This window comes from Chiloscyllium plagiosum, unplaced genomic scaffold (genome assembly GCF_037043375.1).
Source record: "Chiloscyllium plagiosum isolate Xiang-an unplaced genomic scaffold, Cpla_swu_hap1 HiC_scaffold_18, whole genome shotgun sequence".
NCBI lineage: Eukaryota > Metazoa > Chordata > Chondrichthyes > Orectolobiformes > Hemiscylliidae > Chiloscyllium > Chiloscyllium plagiosum.
In genome coordinates, this window is record NW_028270156.1 from 43,456,138 (window position 1) to 43,478,404 (window position 22,267).

At 41.0% G+C, this 22,267-nt stretch overlaps 1 protein-coding gene across 3 annotated transcripts in view; it reads right to left on the bottom strand.

The window, feature by feature from the left end:
* The window catches only part of dennd5a (DENN/MADD domain containing 5A), a 266,025-nt gene that overhangs the window by 77,954 nt on the left and 165,804 nt on the right, over positions 1-22,267 (bottom strand). For 2 of the 3 annotated variants that reach the window (XM_043705881.2, XM_043705880.2), the window contains 2 exons: positions 8,534-8,684; positions 7,673-7,766 (listed from right to left, as the gene is read on the bottom strand). In XM_043705881.2, the coding sequence (XP_043561816.1) occupies positions 7,673-7,766; positions 8,534-8,684 (245 nt within the window). Of the gene's footprint in view, positions 1-4,849; positions 4,948-7,672; positions 7,767-8,533; positions 8,685-22,267 lie in introns of all 3 variants that reach the window. The other variant, XM_087996558.1, reaches the window with a different exon arrangement.

Sequence of the window (22,267 nt, forward strand, 5' to 3'; positions counted from 1 at the left end):
GCAACATCCAAGGAGCTTCGAACTCGACGTTTCGGGCAAAAGCCCTTCCTCAGGAATAAAGGCAGTGAGCCTGAAGCGTGGAGAGATAAGTTAGAGGAGGGTGGGGGTGGGGAGAAAGTAGCATAGAGTACAATGGGTGAGTGGGGGAGGGGATGAAGGTGATAGGTCAGGGAGGAGAGGGTAGAGTGGATAGGTGGAAAAGGAGATAGGCAGATAGGACAAGTCCGGACAAGTCATGGGGACAGTGCTGAGCTGGAAGTTTGGAACTAGGGTGAGGTGGGATTACACCTCTTCCCACCCTACCTCTTGCAAAAATGCCATCCCGTATTCCCAATTCCTCCTCCTCTGCCGGATCTGCTCCCAGGAGGACCAGTTCCACCACAGAACACACCAGATGGCCTCCTTCTTTAGAAACCACAATTTCCCTTCCCACGTGGTTAAAGATGCCCTCCAACGCAACTCGTCTATATCCCGCACCTCCGCCCTCAGACCCCATCCCTCCAACCGTAACAAGGACAGAACGCCCCTGGTGCTCACCTTCCACCCTACCAACCTTCGCATAAATCAAATCATCCGCCGACATTTCCGCCACCTCCAAACAGACCCCACCACCAGGAATATATTTCCCTCCCCACCCCTTTCCGCCTTGCGCAAAGACCATTCCCTCCGTGACTACCTGGTCAGGTCCACGCCCCCTTACAACCCACCCTCCCATCCTGGCACTTTCCCCTGCCACCACAGGAACTGTAAAACCTGCGCCCACACCTCCTCCCTCACCTCTATTCAAGGCCCTAAAGGAGCCTTCCACATCCATCAAAGTTTTACTTGCACATCCACTAATATCATTTATTGTATCCGTTGCTCCCGATGCGGTCTCCTCTACATTGGGGAGACTGGGCGCCTCCTAGCAGAGCACTTTAGGGAACATCTCTAGGACACCCAAACCAATCAACCACACCGCCCCGTGGCCCAACATTTCAACTCCCCCCCCCACTCTGCCGAGGACATGGAGGTCCTGGGCCTCCTTCACCGCCGCTCCCTCACCACCAGACGCCTGGAGGAAGAACGCCTCATCTTCCGCCTCGGAACACTTCAACCCCAGGGCATCAATGTGGACTTCAACAGTTTCCTCATTTCCCCTTCCCCCACCTCACCCTAGTTCCAAACTTCCAGCTCAGCACTGTCCCCATGAGTTGTCCGGACTTGTCCTACCTGCCTATCTCCTTTTCCACCTATCCACTCCATCCTCTCCTCCCTGACCTATCACCTTCACCCCTCCCCCACTCACCCATTGTACTCTATGCTACTTTCTCCCCACCCCCACCTCCTCTAGCTTATCTCTCCACACTTCAACTCACTGCCTTTATTCCTGATGAAGGGCTTTTGCCCGAAACGTCGATTTCGAAGCTCCTTGGATGCTGCCTGAACTACTGTGCTCTTCCAGCACCACTAATCCAGAATCTGGTTTCCAGCATATGCAGTCATTGTTTTTACCACCTTGACAATTTCTTTGCCCTGTTACACCCCAGGCATAATATGAAATAAGCTTTAGACATTTTACACAGTCCCAAAGAGTTTAGTAATTACCAAAATACTCAACAAGAGACAATGCTGGGAGCACAACACAAACAGCAAACTTACAAAAGTAAATCAAGGAGAATCTGTTCAGGAAACGAAGGGTTTTATACGAATGCAGTATGCAAGGTGAGGTGCATTTTTTAATTTTGCACTTCAAATGTATAATTAAGTTAAAAATCTTGAACTTCTGATGGCTTGATACTATTATGACAAGGGCATATAATATATTTTTTGGGAATTTAGGAATTTAGTTTGAATTCTATGAAGCTAACTTTTAGTTTTGAAAGAGGTCAAAGTCAGTTAGAACACTGTACTTAATATATCATTTCGAAGAAAGCATGTAACTTAGGTTAAACACCTAGCAAGCTCCCTCTGGAGTTAATTTATCGACTACTTACATCGTCCAGGTTTACAACATACAGAAATATGGTCACTTGTAGTTTGAAAAGTATCAACTCAGAAGAAAAAGAAACTTTGTTGGTTGCATTAAGGAAAATAATCCATGTTTTTGGAGTCTTTGTAGAATCTCCAGAGTCTGCAGAAATCTTCTGGCTGCCAGAACTGAAAAGGAAGCCAGGTTTTCAGAACTGGAAATAGGTCTCTCGGCCATCAAAACTCAAAGCATAAGTTCAAAAAGAAAATAGTTGTTAGTAGTTAAACTAATTGTGATACTTCACTGGGATTAAATATCTGTAAAGGATATTGTTGAGAAAAGAATTGAATTTTTTGCTGATTATGTTAAGATCCTTCTAAAGTTTATTATATGTGGCTTTATTTGACTTTTTTTCTTTTGTGCAGTAAGCTTATGTCCTTTTGTAAAAGAACATTGGCAGCCTCATTTGAATATCTTCAGTGACTAGCTTAGTAACTAACAACAAAAATAAAAGTAATGATCTATCAAACTAGGTTTCACTTTGGGATCTCATTTCTCCGAGATTACCATCAACTGGGATGATTTTCTTGAAAATAGCTACAGTATAACTGATAGGAAAACTGTGGTGGTAACATATGTGGATTCACTGTTCAATTTCATTCATTGAAAAACTAATTTCTTTTAAAATGCAGAAAATCAGCTCATCCTCATTCTTCCTGCTGTTTAAGCAAGTTAAAGGGAGGATTTTACATAGCTTGATTACACAGTGTTTCTGGCACTGAAACAAGCGATTCAACTTATGACGATATTGGGCTGCACAAAAGCCTCTTCCAAAAGTGAGACAACGATTAAGAATGATATTTAAATGCACACTTTTTTCCATAGAATGGATATGTAGCAATGAGCATGTTCACTAAGCATAAAGGGAAATGTAGCCAATTCAGTAAGCATATGCATATTTCTTCATCTTACGCTTGTAAATAAACTCGAGAGGAGCTGTACCAAGACTCAAAATGGTTTTTAAATCACAACAATTTGGTACTCCAAGTAGGTTATTCATAATATCTATTGGAACATTGTATCAAATATTGATGCAAAAGAAAGGGAGTATGCTTCTTTTATCACCCATTACATAGAGAAATCTGCATTTAGAACAGCAGGTAAAAAGCCAATTCATAGATCTGAACTAGGGGATGGATTTATGGTGCAGTCATTAGAATGGCATGACTACAAATGCAATTCAGTCCTTTGGGTATTCAAGGAGGTGTAGTTGTTCTCAGGGTAAACTAAAGCAAATTGAGATTGGCTGCAATGCAAAACATGGGAGAATGTTTCCTAGAAAAAGAACCAATAGGGTAAAACGGGAATGTCAATTTTTTAGCCCAGTGGTATAAAATTGAGAAGGCCATTTCCAAGAAAGATAACCATCAAACTGTAAAAGTAGCATCAGACATTGCACTCAGAAACTTAGATGGGGGCTCACTAAAATATTGGCAGAGTCAATGTCTAAAGGAGGGCTAGAATCTGTACTAGGCTCTAGAAAAGCATGAGTAGTTGCAGGACAAGCAGTCCCAGTGAAAGGGAAAAAAAACGCAATTTTCATTATTATGTCCACGTCATCTTTAATCGAGTCAGTTACGGACACATTACCAGTACAGGCAGAGGTTAAAAAATAACAGAAGGAGAAAAGAAAACACTGCAATAACAAATCAAGTATCTGAGGAGGAATGTCAGGAGTACAATTGGCCAATTCTTTCTAGGGAACTGGGGAGATGCAGTTTTGGCACACTTCACTCTGCTGATAAATGTGATAAAGTTTACTGTAATCAGATAATTCACAATACAGTATATGTTAAGAGAATTCTGAAATTAAAGGGAAATCAAGCATGCAATAGATGCTGGTGATTGTTGAAATAAGAGAAGGTAACTTGTGTGTTAGCAAAAATTTGCTCTTTTCACTCCCAAGCCATGAGTAAATTGGGATATTGTGGATGTAAGTTTGCTTGCAGAGCTGGAAGGATGTTTTCTGAAGCTTCAGCGCATACTACATAACATCAGTGAGAGTCTCTGGTGAAGTGCTGGTGGTATTTCCCATCTCTCGATTTATAGGTCTTGATTTCTTAAGTGGGTGATGTCATTTCCAGTTCTTTTTTTCCCCAAGGGAAGGTTGATAGAATCTCAGTTGATGTGTTTATTGATGGAGTTCTTGTTAGAATTCCATGCCTCTAAGAATTTTCGTGCGTGTCTTTGTTTTGCCTGTCCTAGGATGTGTGTGTTGTCCCAGTCAAAATGGTGTCCTTCTTTGTCCATATGGAAACTAGTGAGAGTGGCACATGTCTTTTGGTGGCCAATTGGTGTTCATCTATCAGTTCTTGCATAGTTTCTTGTAAATGACATTAGTTTTGCTGGTGGTATCTAATGGATCGTTTAGGTTCATTAGTCACTGTTTAAGTGCGTCGATAGGTTTGTGGGCTATCATGATGCCAACGGGTCTGAATAGTCTGGAAGTCATTTCTGATACGTCTTTGATGTAAGGTAATGTGGCTATAATTTTTGGTTACGATGTGTCTGTTTGTTTGGGTTTGTTTTTGAGGAATCGATGGATTGTGTTTTTTGGGTACTTTTGGGTTCCTGAAAATGTTGTATAGATCTACCACCAGCACTTCACCAGGGACTCTCACTGATGACGTTACCCAGTATTGTGATGAAACATCTGAAAACAAACCTTCAGGCTCAGCGAGCTAACTTACAGACTTATCATCAACCTGAACTACAAGTCTTCTTAAAAATTGCTATCACAAACATTATCACTAATGGACTTAAGGTTTTGAAGGTATGCAATGACCAGAAACATAGACAAAGGTACTATTTGACTGAAGTGAGCCCCTGGAAGGTAACTCAGACCCAGATTTTATAGCGGTCCCAGTGGTCTGCTTATGCCTGTACATGTTGAAATACAATACGATCTCCAGTCCTGGGGACAAACAATCCACGTACTGATGAGACAAGAACATGCAAGCAAGACACAGAAAGCCAACCAGAGTAACAAAAGAAAAAGAAATAAAGCAGTACAAGCAAATTTTCAACATTATAAAGATAAGCAGATAGAAAAAGACCACGTACGTGAAGATTTACAGAAAGCATAAACAGAACAAGTTGCCTAATAAGTAAAAATAGAACTGAGATCAGATAAAGAATTTCCAAATCAAAGTAACAGGCTGCTTTTGAGAATAATTAGATTTTAAAACAAAGCACATTCAATTACTGCAATCTAAGAGGCTTAAGCCTAAAAATGGACATCCGATGCACAGTTCCAGACTTGTCATCTCACCAACAACCCACTTGCTTCCTGGCTAGGCTCATGGGGCACAGTCCTGTTACAGGGACTGATAGCCTTCTTTGCTATCAATGCTGGGCTTGTGGCTAGATCTCACAGAATACAGGGAGAACTAGCCAGAATTGATTCAAAGGTAGGAGACAGAGGGTGATGGTGGAGGATTGTTTTTCAGACTGGAGGCCTGTGACCAGTGGAGTGCCACAAGGATCAGTGCTGGATCCACTACTTTTTGTCATTTTATTAATGACTTGGATGGAAGCATAAGAGGTATAGTTAGTAAGTTTGTAGATGACGCCAAAATTGGAGGTGTAGTGGACAGAGAAGAAGGCTATCTCAGATTACACTTCATGGCAAGGTCCTAGGGAGTGTTGCTGAACAAAGAGACCTTGGAGTGCAGGTTCATTGCTCCTTGAAAATGGAGTCACAGGTAGATTAGATTCCCTCCAGATTAGATTCCCTCCAGTATGGAAACAGGCTCTTCGGCCCAACAAGTCCACACCGACCCTTAAAAGCGCAACCCACCCAGACTCATTCCCCTACATTAACCTCTGCACCTAACACTATGGGCAATTTAGCATGGCCAATTCACCTAACCTGCACATCTTTGGGCTGTGAGAGGAAACCGGAGCACCCGGAGGAAACCCACGCAGACACAGGGAGAACATGCAAACTCCACACAGACAGTTGCCCGAGGCGGGAATTGAATTGGGGTCCCTGGTGCTGTGAGGCAGCAGTGCTAACCACTGAGCCACTGTGCCACCCCAGGTAGATAGGATAGTGAAGTAGGCGTTTGGTATGTTTTCCTTTATTCAGTACAGGAGTTGGGAGGTCATGTCGCAGCTGTACAGGACATTGGTTAGGCCACTGTTGGAATATTGTGTGCAATTCTGGTCATCTTCCTATCAGAAAGATGTTGTGAAACTTGAAAGGGTTCAGAAAAGATTTATAAGGATGTTGCCAGGGTTGGAGGATTTGAGCTATAGGGAAAGGCTGAACAGGCTGGGGCTGTTTTCCCTGGGGCGTCGGAGGATGAGGGGTGACCTTATAGAAGTTTACAAAATCATGAGGAGCATGGATAGGATAATAGACAAAGTCTTTTCCCTGGGGTGGGGGAGACCAGAACTAGAAGGCATAGGTTTAGGGTGAGAGGGAAAAGATATAAAAGAGGCCTACGGTGCAACCTTTTCATGCAGAGGGTGGTACACGTATGGAATGAGCTATCAGAGGAAGTTGTGGAAGCTAGTACAATTGCAACATTTAAAAGGCATTTGGATGGGTGCATGAATAGGAAGAGTTTGGAGGGATATGGGCCAGGTGCTGGCAGGTGGGACTAGATTGGGTTGGGATATCTGGTTGGCATGGACGAGTAGGACCGAAGGGTCTGTTTCCATGCTGTATATCTCTATGACTCTATAACTTTAGTCCCAAATGATAGAAAAGTTTAGTCTCCATATCTATACTTAAACCTGTTGTGAAGAGGATACCTGAATTAGGAGATCTGAATGCACTGGCTGAAAAATGAACATGAGGCAGATTCAGTTGTATCTTTCAAAAGTAACCTGGATGAGCGCTTGAAGGGAGGAGAAAAGTAGGACTTTGGGAAGAGGACTGGATTGTGGGTCTAACTAAATTACCTTTACACAAAATTGGCACAGATTTAGTGGGCCAAATTGCTTCATTCTGCACTGAAACTACTCTACAATGTTATGACTAATGACCCAAATGTATTCTCTGTACAAGTGAATCGACATTTTTTTCCTCTCCAAAGTCCTTTTCAAGTTGGTTGTGGAGATAAAAGTAAAATGGTATTCCACTTATACCAACTGATTATATCTCCATTCTTAACATGTAGATTCTTAACATTATTGTTTTGTCACATGGTAAGTTTTTGTGAATTAATATGCTTAAACATTGAATTCATTATATATTGTCTGAATTATTCACTAATCTAATGATTTACCATGCACTCTAAAGTCAGCTTGCATTTGATTGAATATACAATTGTACACAGTAATACTACATTGTTTTTGAAGATCCTTCAATGTGATGTTCCTAAAGAAATGCACAAACTTACTTTAAACATAGCTAACATGAGGGGAACAATGGAGAAAATGTCTACAAGCACATTAACTAGTGTATTAAAAAATAGTGTGTGAAGCAAATTGAATCCCTTTAGAGTCCAAGCCTATTTCTGATCATGTTACAAGCTTTAATTTAAAACGGCTAAAAATGCCACAAGCAATTAGAAGCTCATCAAGAAATTTGTTAAGTAATTTATTAGCTAAAAACTATGCAGCACTGAAGTCTGAAGTATTAAACTTTTCCTTTAAAAATAGCTCGTTGTCAAAAATCCCAAATAGAAAACTGCAAAAGAAATTACTGACCTCTCTTTGATCATTGTCCAAATGCAGATGTTCTGTATGTTGCTTTTGTCTGTCCTTTCGTCTCCACTGCGCAGGCGCACTCCGCTTTACCCACCTTAAAAAAGACTTAAAGTATTAGAGCAATACTAGCAAACAAATAATTGCATATCTACTTTCCAATTTACTGCCATATCCTCAAAAGGTATACTATTCTAATAACAGTCACTTCAATAGTATGACTGTTCATTGACTCTTATATTTTTTCAAGATTGAAAAAAAATCATATGGTAGCCAAAAATTAATTATGTAAAAAAGATGCAAGTAAATTCATTGATCTTGTCCTTTGATTATAAAAATCAAAACAAATAAGGAAAGCCACTGATAGATTAATCAAGACTGGTTATTTTCAGATATCCTGAATATTATTCCATTGTGTGTTTACATCTATCCTTCTTACGTTCATGTGATATGGTATCTGTCTGATCTGTTATGAATGCTATTTTATGGAGATGAAATATGAGTCAATCAGGAACAGTGAAACACAAAACTTGGTTAATCAATCAACCAGGAACACAATTTAAAGTCTTTAATGAAAACTCAGATCACTTTAGGGTCTTGTAGGTTGTAAGAAATAGGAGGATGAGGATGCTCTTTAGACCTTTAAGCCAGTTCTACTAATTAACTTAATTCAGTGGTGATTTTGTCATAAGTGTGATGTGCAGACATCAAAACATTGTTTTTATAAATTTTATATATTTGTATTATTGCAGGACAAGATTCTATTACATTGAACGGAAACAGAGGAACATGCACTGTATGCAGAAAAATAGGAAAATCTAATTTAGCAATCCACATAATCTGGGATACATCAGACATACTCACTTATTGCTGGCCGGTGAAGAGGAAAGCACATCTGACTGCAGTTTGGGAAAGAATCCAAATTCATATTTCCCCTGCCCAATCTTCATATCCAGCAGGTGAGGATGCACAGCAGCATGGTCAATTTTTGCAAGTCTCATTTCAATTGCCTTCTCTGCAGAGAACAAGTAATATCCACGATAGAGAACACAAATCAATTATGTTGGCACAAAAATAATGACAAATACTTGTTTGTGCCCATTAAACAAAAGTAGAAAATTAATCATTTCAAAGATTTGCAGTATTTTACTGAATCCTAGCACAAGCAGTGCAATTAATTGTTCATAATTAATTAACACAGATATCATGCAATTATATTCTCACCAGATTCTATTAGCTCATAATTTCAATTGTGACACAGCAAAGCATATTATTGAGTGGATTATTCATGCAAAGATTAAATTAAATATCTTTAATGATTTAGTTTGATTGCTATTTTCGGATGACACTGTTAACAACTGTTACAACAGGCACTGGTGGAACACTAATGCTCTAAAGTTTTGTCCTAAGGAAAATGGTTTTGAAATGAGGCTGCTAATTAGGTAGATGTCCTCATGAGTAGTACCAGGTCACAGGCCAAATGATTGCAGTTTTAATCCCAACAAATAATAATTAGCTGATCTCAGATAGTGCAGCAGTCGAGATACTAGATGTGATCCTACTACCTCAGAAAGAAATGATGAGAGTTGAAAAATGGAACAAATTGTGGGAAAAGGAAGGAGGAAAGAAGATGAATGGAACAGGAAAAGTAACGAGACAGAGAAATATAATAAAAAGGAAAATAGTTGAAATCCTTCAATCACAACAGTTCGTCTGTTGCAAAACAGATGAAGGTCAGGCAGGCCAATGTGTTTGTGTGATGGTTCTGTGCAAGAGCAACTCAGTTTATGCAAGCTTTCTGCCCCTTCCTCATAGTCCATAAAATTTCTTCTCTTCAGGTATGTATCCAATTCTTCTTTTAAAGCCACAGTTGAATTTTCGTCCAGCACACTCTCAGGCAATGAATTCCACACACTAAATGCTCATTGCACAAAAAATTTTTTTTTTTACATCTTGCCATTCACATGGCTGTCCTTTGGGTCTCAACTTGAATAACAATAGTTCTCTCAACTTACTCTATCGAAAGCCACCACGACTTTAAACACATCTATCAAGTCACATCCCAACCTTCTCCAAATTGCACCCTGGATCAGTGCTCTGTCCCATGTTAAGCACGATGCTTATCAGTGCAGGACGGAGTTCAGTCTTCTTCTGCACTTTGCAAGGGTACATGCCACCACTGTCTCTTTGCTACCTCACACTTAAAATTGGAATTCAAACTGATAAAATAACTGGAGTCAGAGAAACCAGAAGCACTCTGTCAACAAATTCCTGATTGTACAAGCAAAGTAAAATGCTTTAAAATGGAGTTTAACACCACAGCACCCTAATGCAGAAGAATTACTGTAATTAGCAAATGAACATTGCAGTTTTCCATTCCAACAACCTGAGGCATTGAGGCTATTACGTCATTATTTTCAAACTTTTAAAAACTTAGTTCATCTGAAAACATCAAGATAAAGGATTAAAGCACCATGGTCTTAAACTTCTAAAGAGCAAGACCTTTAACTTCGACACAGTTTGTTCAAATAGAACAGTTAGCCTAATTGTGAGGTGTGAAAAGAGGCAGAAACATGCGAAAGTTTGGTGAAAACACATTTCAATTCTCAGTACAATTGATATGAGAAGTATATAACAAATTGTGCAAAATAAATACAATACTTCAGTTCACTGTCTCTGCACACATCAATTTTTCTTATTTTTCATGTCTCTGTAACAGGTTGGAAACAATAGTACTTGGTGTGGGATATAGGTAAATTAATGTTACTTCTGCAATTATAATTGATTATGTAAAAGTAAACGAACTCACACCAGTGTGTAATTGTTTTAGCCAAGAGCTGAGTCAACAAGAATGGAAACGATGTGGAGGAAATATATAATTTCCTGTAAGTAATCTAATCTAAATGTAGGGGCATGGGTGGGTTGCGCTTCGGCGGGGCGGTGCGGACTTGTTGGGCCGAAGGGCCTGTTTCCACACTGGAAGTAATCTAATAATTGTTTTTATATTAGCTAAAATTGTATGCCAGAATGAAATGTGACAGCAAATAGATAAGATGTTGTGAGGGGATGAAGTTAAGCTAGATACGCCTGTACAAACAGTAGGTATAAACATCTGTTTCCCACTTTTACAGAAACACAGGAACAGACCCCAATTAAAAGGGCTTAGTGATAAGATGCTGTGAGGGGCAGCACAGATGGAGAGAGTAGATAATGGTAAGCAAAGGATGGGATGAGGTCAAATGGCCTTGTGAGGTCAGAAATAAGCATTTTGTCACAGACAAGGCCGGATAAGGCAAGAGATAAACAGGAGTAATGGGGCCAGTCTTAGGGAAGTGGAGGATGTAAACAGGGGAGGAGCAATGTAAAACAAAAGAAACCAAATTATATAAATATTGTGTATGAATTGAATTTGGGTTGTGAATGTCCTCTGCCTTATAGGCACTGGACATCACACCCACTTGCAAGTGTGAAATAAATGACACTACTGATTCAGATTTTGTCTCGGACTGCAATTATTGAAGTGTGTGAGCTTTGTTTCTCACACTTGGCCAAAACTTAAGGCAATTTCAATATCTTATTAGTGAAAACCAGAAGATTACTCAGATAATTCATTTCAGAATTGCTTGTTTGTTGTAATTTTCTGTAATATCTAGTGTGGTAATTAACTTGCCTCCACGTTCATACACTCAGCCTTGAATCAAAGTTCACAAAAAAGTGTTTGGCATTCCCCCCCCACCCGCCGTGAACCCAACATAAAAAATATTTACAAGAAGTGCCAAATCTTTGATTCCCCGTGCCATCGGAATGGTATGTCCTTAGGAATACTTAAGTTTAGATAACTAAACTTATAGAAATTTGGTGAAAGGACCAACACAAGCAATACCTTCAGCCTATTAATGTGAGAAACCTGAAGACTAAGTTAAATATTGCTGATGGAGATTCAAGATGGAGGCGACCAGTAAGTTTGCCCTGCTGAGCTCTGCACCAGAACCCAGACAAAGTGTTGCGCTCACTCTCCCTTTATTACGGTGCGGTTGGGGGAGGCGGGAAGAGGTTCTATATTTCTGTTCTACCAGGAGTGCCTAGGGTTACAGTATGGATGGGATGATTTGAGTGCCCACTTTTAACTTTCTTGTTGGAGGACGTGTGTATTTTTTTCATACTTTGTGTTGGGGCAGGGGCAAGGTTTCAGCTAGAAGGAACCATGGAGGGGTTAGTGGGTACTATCTGTGCCCCGTGGGCAAGAGGGAAAGTCTCCTATCATTTGTGTTATATGTTGGTATGTTGTAGAAGTAGCTGTTCGAAGTTTTGATTTAGTAGTTTTGGAAGTTGTATTTTTAAATTTATACAAACGGTTTATTATTTTCACTCTGCGTGCTAGAGGTGAGGTTCTTCCTTCATGGTGGTGGTGGGGGGTGAGGGTCACAGACTGTTTCGGCTAGCCATTCGTTTATATGGTGCACCTGGAATGTTAAGGGGAGTCATTCACCAATTAAGAGAGAAAAGATACTTTCAAGCCTTAGGAAAGAGAGGGTCGATGTAGCCTTGCTACAAGAAACACATTTAACTGATAAGGAGCACATGAAGTTGCAACAGGGAGAATTCAGACAGGTATTTTTCTCATCCTTTTATTCGAAAAAGTAGAGGAGGTTGTCACACTCACCCAAAAGAATCTCCCATTTCAAATGTTAGACCAAATTAAGGATGAATATGGGTGGTTTCTAATTCTTAAAGCTTTAATACATTCAAAATCCCATATTCCTCTCCATGTATATTGCCCCCTGGCACATCCCCTCAAATTTTTAACGGATGCGCTTTCCAGATTGATGGCCCTTGGGGCGCATCATACAATTATAGGGACAGACTTTAAATGTCTTATTGACCCCGAAGTGGACAGGATGTCTAGAGGTCTTGTGGGTATATCCCTGCAATCCAGGCAGTTGGTGGACCCGAACAGGGAGCTGGGGTTGGTGATTGTGTGGAGAGGACTTCACCCGAAGGTAGGGATTTCACTTTTTTCACTAATCCACATAAGTACCACACCAGAATTGACATGTTTTTTATCCCGTTGATCTTTTTGAATTCAGTGCTGTCTTGCAGAATAGGGAACATAGCCATTTCTGATCAAGCAGCAGTGTACATGGAGGTCAAGGCCGGTGGTACCGGGATAGGCTCCCGGAACTGGAGCATGGACTCTTTCCTCTTGAAAAATGGCAAGTTTGTACAGTATTTTTCGGTGGAAGTTGAAATCGTTTGGGACATTATTTTGGGTACGGCCAGCAATCCATCAGTCGTCTGGGAGACTGCCAAGACCTCTGCATGGGGTTGGATTATTTCTTACTTGGTGACCCGGAAGCAGCAGAGGGGAGAGCAGCAGTGTTTGTTCGAGGCTCACCTCAAAGCAGCTGAGACAGCATACTTTGACAGACTGTCTGTAACCAAACTGCAGCGGATTATAGCCCTTAGGGCTGCTTTGAATGCTGCACTCACCCAAACAGCAAAAAACGCTTTGCGAAACAGGGGTTATTTGAATATGGTGATAAACTGGGTAGATATCTAGTGTACCTGGCCAGAAAGAAGAATGTCCCCAATTGATCATATCCATCAGAGAGAGTGCTTGTACTCTTACTTGCAAAGCCAAAAAAGATTAATGCAGCATTTAGTAAGTTCTACTCTGAGCTGTACCGTTCAGAGGGCTGTGAGGACAGATTGTTGAAGAAGGAGTCCTTTAAGACCCTGGACCTTCCCGGTGTAACTTCAGATCAGGATCCTTTCTGAATGCCCCTTGACAATCCAGGAAATACTAGAGGCGGTGAGGCAGCTCCAGAGTGGTGAAGCACCTTGCCCAGACACACTTCAAAGTGAGTTTTATAAGGAGTTTATAGATCATGCTGGTCACGCCACTCTGGGATATGTACAATGACGCATACAATCAGGACTGCCTCCCATCCTCTCTGACAAAAGCAAATATTTTTCTTATTCTTAAGAAAGGGAAAGCCCCAGAGGATTGCACTTTGTACAGGCCCATTACGGAATGTGTGTTTTAAACTTCTGTCGAAAATGCTGGCATTAAGGTTGGAGAGGGTTTTGCCTTTCATTGTAAAGGAGGACCAGACAAATTTTATCAAGGGTCGTAGGTCTATTAATAATATTTAAAAAAAGAGTATTAAACATGGTCCAGGTAAGCCAGCAAGGTTTGATTCCAGGCTTGGTAGTCTCCCTGGATGCAGAGAAAGCGTTTGACCGGGTGGAGTGGCATACCTCTTTTCTGTACTGGAGCGGTTTGGTCTTGGAGGGTTTTTTGCCAAGTGGGTAGCCACCCGAAAGCAGCAGTTCTCACTAACTGTATAAGGCCTGATAATTTTCGTATCAGCAGACGCAGCGACAAGAGTGTCCAACATAATTGCCCTGGAAGTAAGGTCAGGCAGGCATAATATTACCCTCGATGCAGATGACGTTCTTCTCTTTTTAACTGATCCGATGACATCTGTGCCCTGTTTAATACAAGTGATTAATCTGTTTGGTTTATTCCCAGGGTATAAAATTAATTTTATGAAGTTGAAGATCATGCCTGTGTGGCTTTAGTAGAATATCTGATTTTGGGGATGGAAACCATTTCCCTTTCAGGTGGGAACAGGGAGATTTCCTTTATTTCGGCATTTTTATCACCCCGGCCTTCAATGATATAAATCTAATTTTATACAGTTGCTAGAGAAGATAAGACAAGGCCTTCAGCGCTGGGAGAATCTTCCGATATCTTGGTTGGGTAGAATAGCTCTGGTCTAAATGCATGCTTATTATATCCCATGTGAATGCTCCCTTTAATGCTGCCTCGGGAAGCACTATGGAGGCTTTACAGTTGGCTTGGATCTTTCATCTGGCACCACAAGTGGCCTCTTAATAAGCTGAACAAATTGCAGCCTCCACAGGGGATGGGAGGTTTGGATTTCCCGGACTTTAAGAAATATCAGTTGAGTTCCTTATTATCCTATGTGGCCGACTGAGCCTGCCAGGACCTGCAGTCAATTTGGTTGGACATCCAGGCCTCCCAGACAAAATGTCCCCTCATCAATTTGTTGTTTAGGGACATGATGAGGACTGTTATGGACCATTGCAAAAACCGGATTGTGCCTAACATGGTTAAAGCATGGCGAATGTTGCGGCAAGTGAGGTCAACTTACAAAAAACTTCCCCTTTCACTCCCATTGTGGGAATGTTAGGAGTATGGCCAGGACTCTAGCTTTAAGGTCTGGGAGTCTAGAGGAATCTCCTGTTTGGGAGATTTATTTGACGGGGAAGTGATGATGTCTTTCAAACAGCTGAGTCAGAAATATGAGCTATCCAGGAGGGAGCTTTTTCTTTACTTTCAGGTTAGGGGCTTTATACAGAAAAAGTTAGTCCCTATAGGTCGGATTTGGAGAGGACAGTGCTCCTGTCTACGAGCCCTCTCTCAGTCAGCACCCTCTATCACTTGTTAGGAAGTAATGTTGTTTTGAAGGACATTGAGTGGCTAGGCGGAATCTGGACTCGGGAATTGGGGGTGGAAATCTCGTCAGAGGTGTGGGAGGATATCTGGGAGAACGTAAGGAAGATTGCAATTTGTAACAGGACGCAGGCTATGCAACCGAAGGTACTCCACATAGCTCATTTGGCACTGGAGCGGCTTGTGAAATTTAAGACAGGAGCGTTCCCAATGTGCCCCAAAATGTAAAACAGATGTTGGCACTCTTACACATTCCATGTGATCATGCCACAAGCTTCGTAGGTATTGGGGTGTCATAGTGACTGTTTTGGAAGAGGTCTTGGGAACTAAGGTTAAGTTGGGTCCAGTGTCCCTCCTCTTGGGTTTGCCAAATCTCCCCTCTTTGGACATACATGGGAAGAAACTGTTTAATAGTCTTTCATTCTGAGCAAGGAAGAATATTCTAATGAGCTGGGTGGCAGAGAATCCCCCAAGACTTTTGGGCAAGCGTTGATTAGTTATGGAGCACATCCCCCTTGACTTCCTTGCGAGTATGGTGCACCAGAAAATGGAATGGTTTTATAGAACATGGAGGCCCTTCCTGAATTATATAGATGCAGACTTGTCAGCTAAATTGTTCAGGGTCTTTGTGTAGTCATGAGGGCTATGTCTGGCGGTCCAGGAGCCCCTGGGTTGGGGGAGTCCTGAACAAATACGAGTTTGCTTACTAATGGGGAGCTTTGGTAGGGTTGTACTGAGTGCAGTAACTTAGCTGAATAGAACTTAATTTGCCTTGGTTTAATTTTTTTTCTTAGTTATTTATTGAATTATACATTTTGTACTTTTTTTTCCTCTCTCTCCTCAGTAGTTTGTGGAGTAGAGTAGTAGTTTGTTTTCTGTTATTGTCATTATATTATAAAGGTTGTTATACTATTTTGTAGTGACTTTGTAATTTTGTAGAAAATTTAAAATCTTTTTTCCTCAATAAAAATATTTACCAAAAAAAAATTGAAAATGTGTACTACAACTTAAATTCTGGAACGCTTCTAGACTTTGACAATTATTTTTCCATTGAAAATATGGTTAAATGTCTCAATTTTGTCTCTTAATACATATCTCTGATTAAAGGGAAGTGCATTTGTCCTGTTCCTGGATATCCGCACACAACCCACTCTGTGTAAAGATGTTGTCCCTCATATGTCAACCAAACTGTCCACACTAACCCCATTTCCCTGCACTTGGCCTATATCGATTCCTGAAGAAGGGCATGTGCCCGAAACGTCGAATCTTCTGTTCCCTAGATGCTGCCTGACCTGCTGTGCTGTTCCAGCAATAAAGTTTCAGCTTTGATCTCCAGCGTCTGCAGACCTCACTTTCTCCTCCTATATCGATCTAATCCTTGCCTATCCGTATATTTATCCAAATGCCTTTTAAATATTGGTAATGTACCCGCCTCAACCATTTCTGCTAGCAGCTCATTCCATGTGTATCACCCTCTGTGTAAAAACATTGCCCCATAGGTCCCCTTTTATTCTTTCCCTTCTAACCTTAACTGATGCCCTCTTGTCCTTGATTCTCCAACCCTGGGAAGAAGACTCCTCTGCTCTGAAGAAAAACGTTCTAGCCTGTCCAGCCTCTCCCTATACTTCAGACAAGAGAGTCCAGACAACAAATTTCTTTTGCACTCTTTCCAGTTTAATAACATCCTTCCTACAACAAGATGACCAAAACTGAAAACAATACTTCACGTGCAGCCTCACTAACATCTTGTGTAAATGCAATACAACTTCCCAACGTTTATACGCAATGCCCTATCTTCTTAAAATCTTTCTCCTCTCACCTTAAAAACATGGTCCTGCCCCATCCTAGGGAAAAGACACCTGCCATTTACCTTACCTATACTCCTTACAACTTTAAAAACCTCTATCTGGTCACCATTCAACCCTAGTCATGTTGCAGCTTTATAGGTCACTGCATTTAGTTCTGGTGTAGGAAAGATGTTGTTAAACTTGAAAGCATTCAGAAAAGATTTACAAGAATATTGCCAGGGTTAGAGGGTTTGAGCTATTGCAAGATGCTGAATAGGCTGGGGCTATTTTCCCTGGAGCAGCAGAGGCTGAGAGGCGACCTTGTCGAAGTTTATAAAATCATGAATAGCATGGATAGGATAAATAGCTGAAAATGTGTTGCTGGAAAAGCGCAGCAGGTCAGGCAGCATCCAAGGAACAGGAGAATCTACGTTTCGGGCATAAGGCCTTCTTCAGGAATGAGGAAAGTGTGTCCAGCAGGCTAAGATAAAAGGTAGGGAGGAGGGACTTGGGGGAGGGGTGTTGGAAATGCGATAGGTGGAGGGAGGTCAAGGTGAGGGTGATAGGCCGGAGTGGGGTGGGGGCGGAGAGGTCAGGAAGAAGATTGCAGGTTAGGAAGGCGGTGCTGAGTTCGAGGGATTTGACTGAGACAAGGTGGGGGAACTGACAGGGTACCCTTCGTTGTTCAGTACTTCCCAGGGACTGAAAACTTACGCCATGTTCTTCGTGACCTGCAACACATTATCAATGAGGATGAGCACCTCACCAAGACCTTCCCCACACCTCTACTACTTGCCTTTAAACAACCGCCAAACCTCAAACAGATCATTGTTCGTAGCAAACTGCCCGGCTCTCAGGACAACTCCATACAACCCTGTCACGGTGGACGCTGCAAAACGTGTCAGATTGTGGACATAGATACCATTATTACGCATGGGAACACCTCCCATCGTGTACATGGCAGGTACTCATGTGACTCAGCCAACATTGTCTATCTTATACGTTGCAGGCAGGGATGCCCGGAGGCATGGTACATTGGGGAAACCGAGCAAAGGCTACGACAACGGATGAATGGGCACCGCACAACGATCAACAGACAGGAGGGTTCCCTCCCAGTTGGGGAACACTTCAGTGGTCCAGGACATTCAGCCTCTGACCTTCGGGTGACCATCATCCAAGGTGGACTTCGGGATTGGCAGCAGAGGAAAGTGGCCGAGCAGAGGCTGATAGCTAAGTTCGGTACCCATAGGGAGGGCCTCAACCGGGACCTTGGGTTCATGTCACATTACAGATGATCACCATTGCAACACACGCACACACACACACACACACACACAAACCCGCACCTCAGACAGACACACACACACACAGACAAAGACCCACATGCACACATATTTTGTGTGGTGAATGTTTTTGGTACTTTCAGAGTTACATTGCACTTTGCTCAAAAAACACATACATTCATGTAGAACTCGGAGCTCAAAAACTGCATGAATTTATGTAAAACTCTGATTCCAATCTAAAAAGTGAGATAACAATCTAAACATCAGGTCATAGACAGAGAACACAGGGGGCTAACACCTTCAACATATTGTCTAGCTATCACCATTGTTAACAGCTAACCCGAGAATGCAACTTTAAAAAAAAAAGGGTTTTGTGATTTACACATGAAAGAAGTGAAACTATCACTGTATTCTAACAGATGAAAGACTTAACAGATAATCAATTCTTCAATGTATAATTTCAGTTACATCACACTACAAATTTTTGCTATAAATTCTGTGTTACGATCGAGCCCTCCACAATCACCTGATGAAGGAGCATCGCTCCGAAAGCTCGTGTGCTTCCAATTAAACCTGTTGGACTATAACCTGGTGTTGTGAGATCTTTAACTTTGTACACCCCAGTCCAACACCGGCATCTCCGAATCAATACAAATTTTGGTGTCATCCACAAACTTTCTAACCATGCCTTCCAATATTCTCATCTCAATAATTTATGTAAATGACAAACAAAAATGGACCCAGCACTGATCCCTGCAGAACACTGCTGGCAACAGGCCTCCCATCCAAAAAAACAACCCTCCAGCACCACTCTGTCTCCTGCCATTATGCCAATTTTGTATCCAATTGACAAGCTCATCCTAAATCTCATATGATCTAACTTTACTAATTATTCTACAATGCAGAACCTTGTCAAAGGCTTTAATAAAATCGAAGTAAACAAAGTCTACCACTCAGTCCTCAATCTTTTTCAATCAAGCTTGAGAGACACTATTTCCCTTACACAAAAGCCATGCTAACTATCCCTAATCTTTCCTTGCTTCTCCAAATCTATATAAACCCTATCTTTCAGAATCACCTCCAATAACCTACCCACCACTGAAGTCATTCTCACAGATCTATAGTTCCCACGCTTCTCCTTACATCCCTTCTGAAACAAAGGCAGAACATTAACCACTTTCCAGTCATCCAGCACCTCACCCACAGTTATAGATGATAACAAATATTTCTACAAGGGGCTCTGCAACTTCCTCCATAACTTCCCAAAACGTGTTCCACTGTCAGAGTACAATGCATTGTTAGCATCAATTGGAACTGATGGATTCTCCTGCCTCTGTAATGGATGAATTCTAGGTTGGTGTCATCTGACACCATGTTAAGTCAAATCTAGATTACAGATCTGATTGTCAGCATTACATGATATTGCTGAAAATAAATGACATGGTGTCAAAACTTTTTGTCTTGTACTTAACAGAAGAGATGAGAGATTGCTCATTTTCAAAAAGAAAGCAACAATTAATATTGCATGAGGAAAAAGGATGTTGATCAGTTGGCAACATATTTGTGAAAAATACACATGGACAAGAGTGCCCCATGCTTTTGTTTAACTCAATAAGGAAATAATATTTGGGCATGATCCACTTGCTTGCAGAGGACAGGTGCCAATATAGGAATATATAAATAGTTTCCAGCAAAATACATGAGCAGCATTAGGAGACAAATTGATTTCCTTTTACCTTTAAAACAAATTTAAGATAAAGTTACCATAGCACTATTGTACCATAGGACTGCTCCCCTCATTAGCTAGAGATGATTGATAGTGGTTGAACCTGAGTCACCATGTCTCAGTCAATAGGAGAGCTTGAGAAGGAAATTTCTTCATGGTAATCTCAGCTGGTATGAGAAATGAACCCATTTTATTGGCATCACTCTGCATCACAAACCAATCATCCAACCAATTTAGCTAACCAACTCCCTGATTGTACTATAATTCACAGCACATTTTGCATTTTCAGCAAGTGCTATCCAATCACAACAAACATTAGGCATTATGTTTCAAGTTTTGCAAGCATGTGCTGGACAAGTACAGTCAAAACTCTGTCTCTTGTAAGAAGGACATATTACTTTCATTAAAAATCACAACACCAGGTTATAGTCCAACAGATTTATTTGGAAGCACTAGTATAAGATCGTAGGACACAGAATTTATAGCAAAAGATGACAGTCATTCTAAAAAAAATGAGAGACTTAACGAACAATCTAGGTCTTTTCCAATACATAATTTCAGTTACATCACATTGTAACCTTTTGCGTCAAATTCTGTGTCTTATGATCTTATACTCCACAACCACCTGATGAAGGAACAGTGCTCCGAAAGCTAGTGCTTCCAAATAAACCTGTTGGACTATAACCTGGTGTTGTGTGTTTTTTAACTTTGCACACTCCAGTCCAACACTGCACTGTCAAATCAGGACATATTATTTGATATGGTCAAATACTTTTGGGACAAATGGTCTATGTACTTCATACTATACTGGTACTGAAATTCATATACTACATTACTTAATTGCAAGGTGTGCAGAACATCATTTTGGTTTGATAGCAGCACTCTGTTAATGGAAAATACCAGTCAAGTTGCTACTACATTGTAGGAATATGAAATAATTTACTGTAATCATTGCACAAAGATTTGAGGTACCTTACCATTCCAGCATAATTTAGAGTCAAGCCAAATCATGAAGTTTTTAAAACAGCATGGAAACTCTTCAACCCATTCTGTCTGCTCAAATCATCAAACATCCATCCCTTTTAATCTTTAATCTGCCTCTAATTTGAAACAAACTGGGAACTTTTATTGGGCAAAATTGGCAATTTAGGCTGATACATGAGTATGCCTGATGCAAAGCAAGCAATAATCAATTTGGGTTGCCATTTAACAACAGGATGATTTTGATAAAGCTGTTTTGTTATCACAGTTACATAGTTACAAATTTGCCAATAAAATCAATCTGATAGCAAATGGAGCTGTAGAATCTCAATGTGCAAATGAACAAGTGAAGATAGACTTACAGGAGACAATTACAGTAAAATCTTTAGTGAATTTTTCAAACAGCACATTGGGAGAAGAAGCTTGTTAGATTGAGTGGAATGTAATGCATGGAAAGAAATTCAAAATTCTTACATGCAACCCCATATTCAAACACAGTAAACATATCACTTGCTTATTGAGAACATGTAAGAAGCTGTGTGGGATAATTCGATTAAAAACATACTTCTGAAGAAAGTAAATAAAAATGTTAGTGAAAACTAGGCATAGATCACTGCCATCTCTTTGGGCAGATAAAATGCCATTAAAGTTGAATTTAACTGCAGGAGCTGCTCAGTTAAATGAATACAAATCTATACAAAGGAGTGAAATTAGGGCGACCTACCAGCAGCAGCTTCAGCACTAAAAATAACAATGATTAATCACCCCCTTCCTGACCTGCAGTCTTCTTCTTGACCTCTCCGCTTCCATCCTACTCCGACCTATCACCCTCACCTTGACCTCTTTCCACCTATCACATTTCCAACGCCCCTCCTCCAAGTCTCTCCTCCCTACCTTTTATCTTCTCCTGCTGAACACTCTCTGCTCATTCCTGAAGAAGGGCCTGTGCCCGAAACGTCGAATCTCCTGTTCCCTGGATGCTGCCTGACCTGCTGTGCTGTTCCAGCAATAAAATTTCAACTTTGATCTCCTAAATCTATCCCTACCAACCCTGCAAAGTCATCCTTATTAATGTCTGGGGGCTTGTGCCAAAATTGGGAGAAGTCAAGCAACAGCCAGATACTGTTAAGGTATGATCCTCTGGGCATAACTATGTCCCAATCACCACCATCATCATCCATAGGTATATCTTCTCTGGCACACCTGGCAGGACAGATCCACCACAGCTGGCAACGTAATGGTATACAGTTGACAGTGAGTTGCCAAAGGAGTGATTAACATTGACTCCACACTCCATGAAGTCTCATGGTATGAGGTCAAATATGGGCAAGCATACCT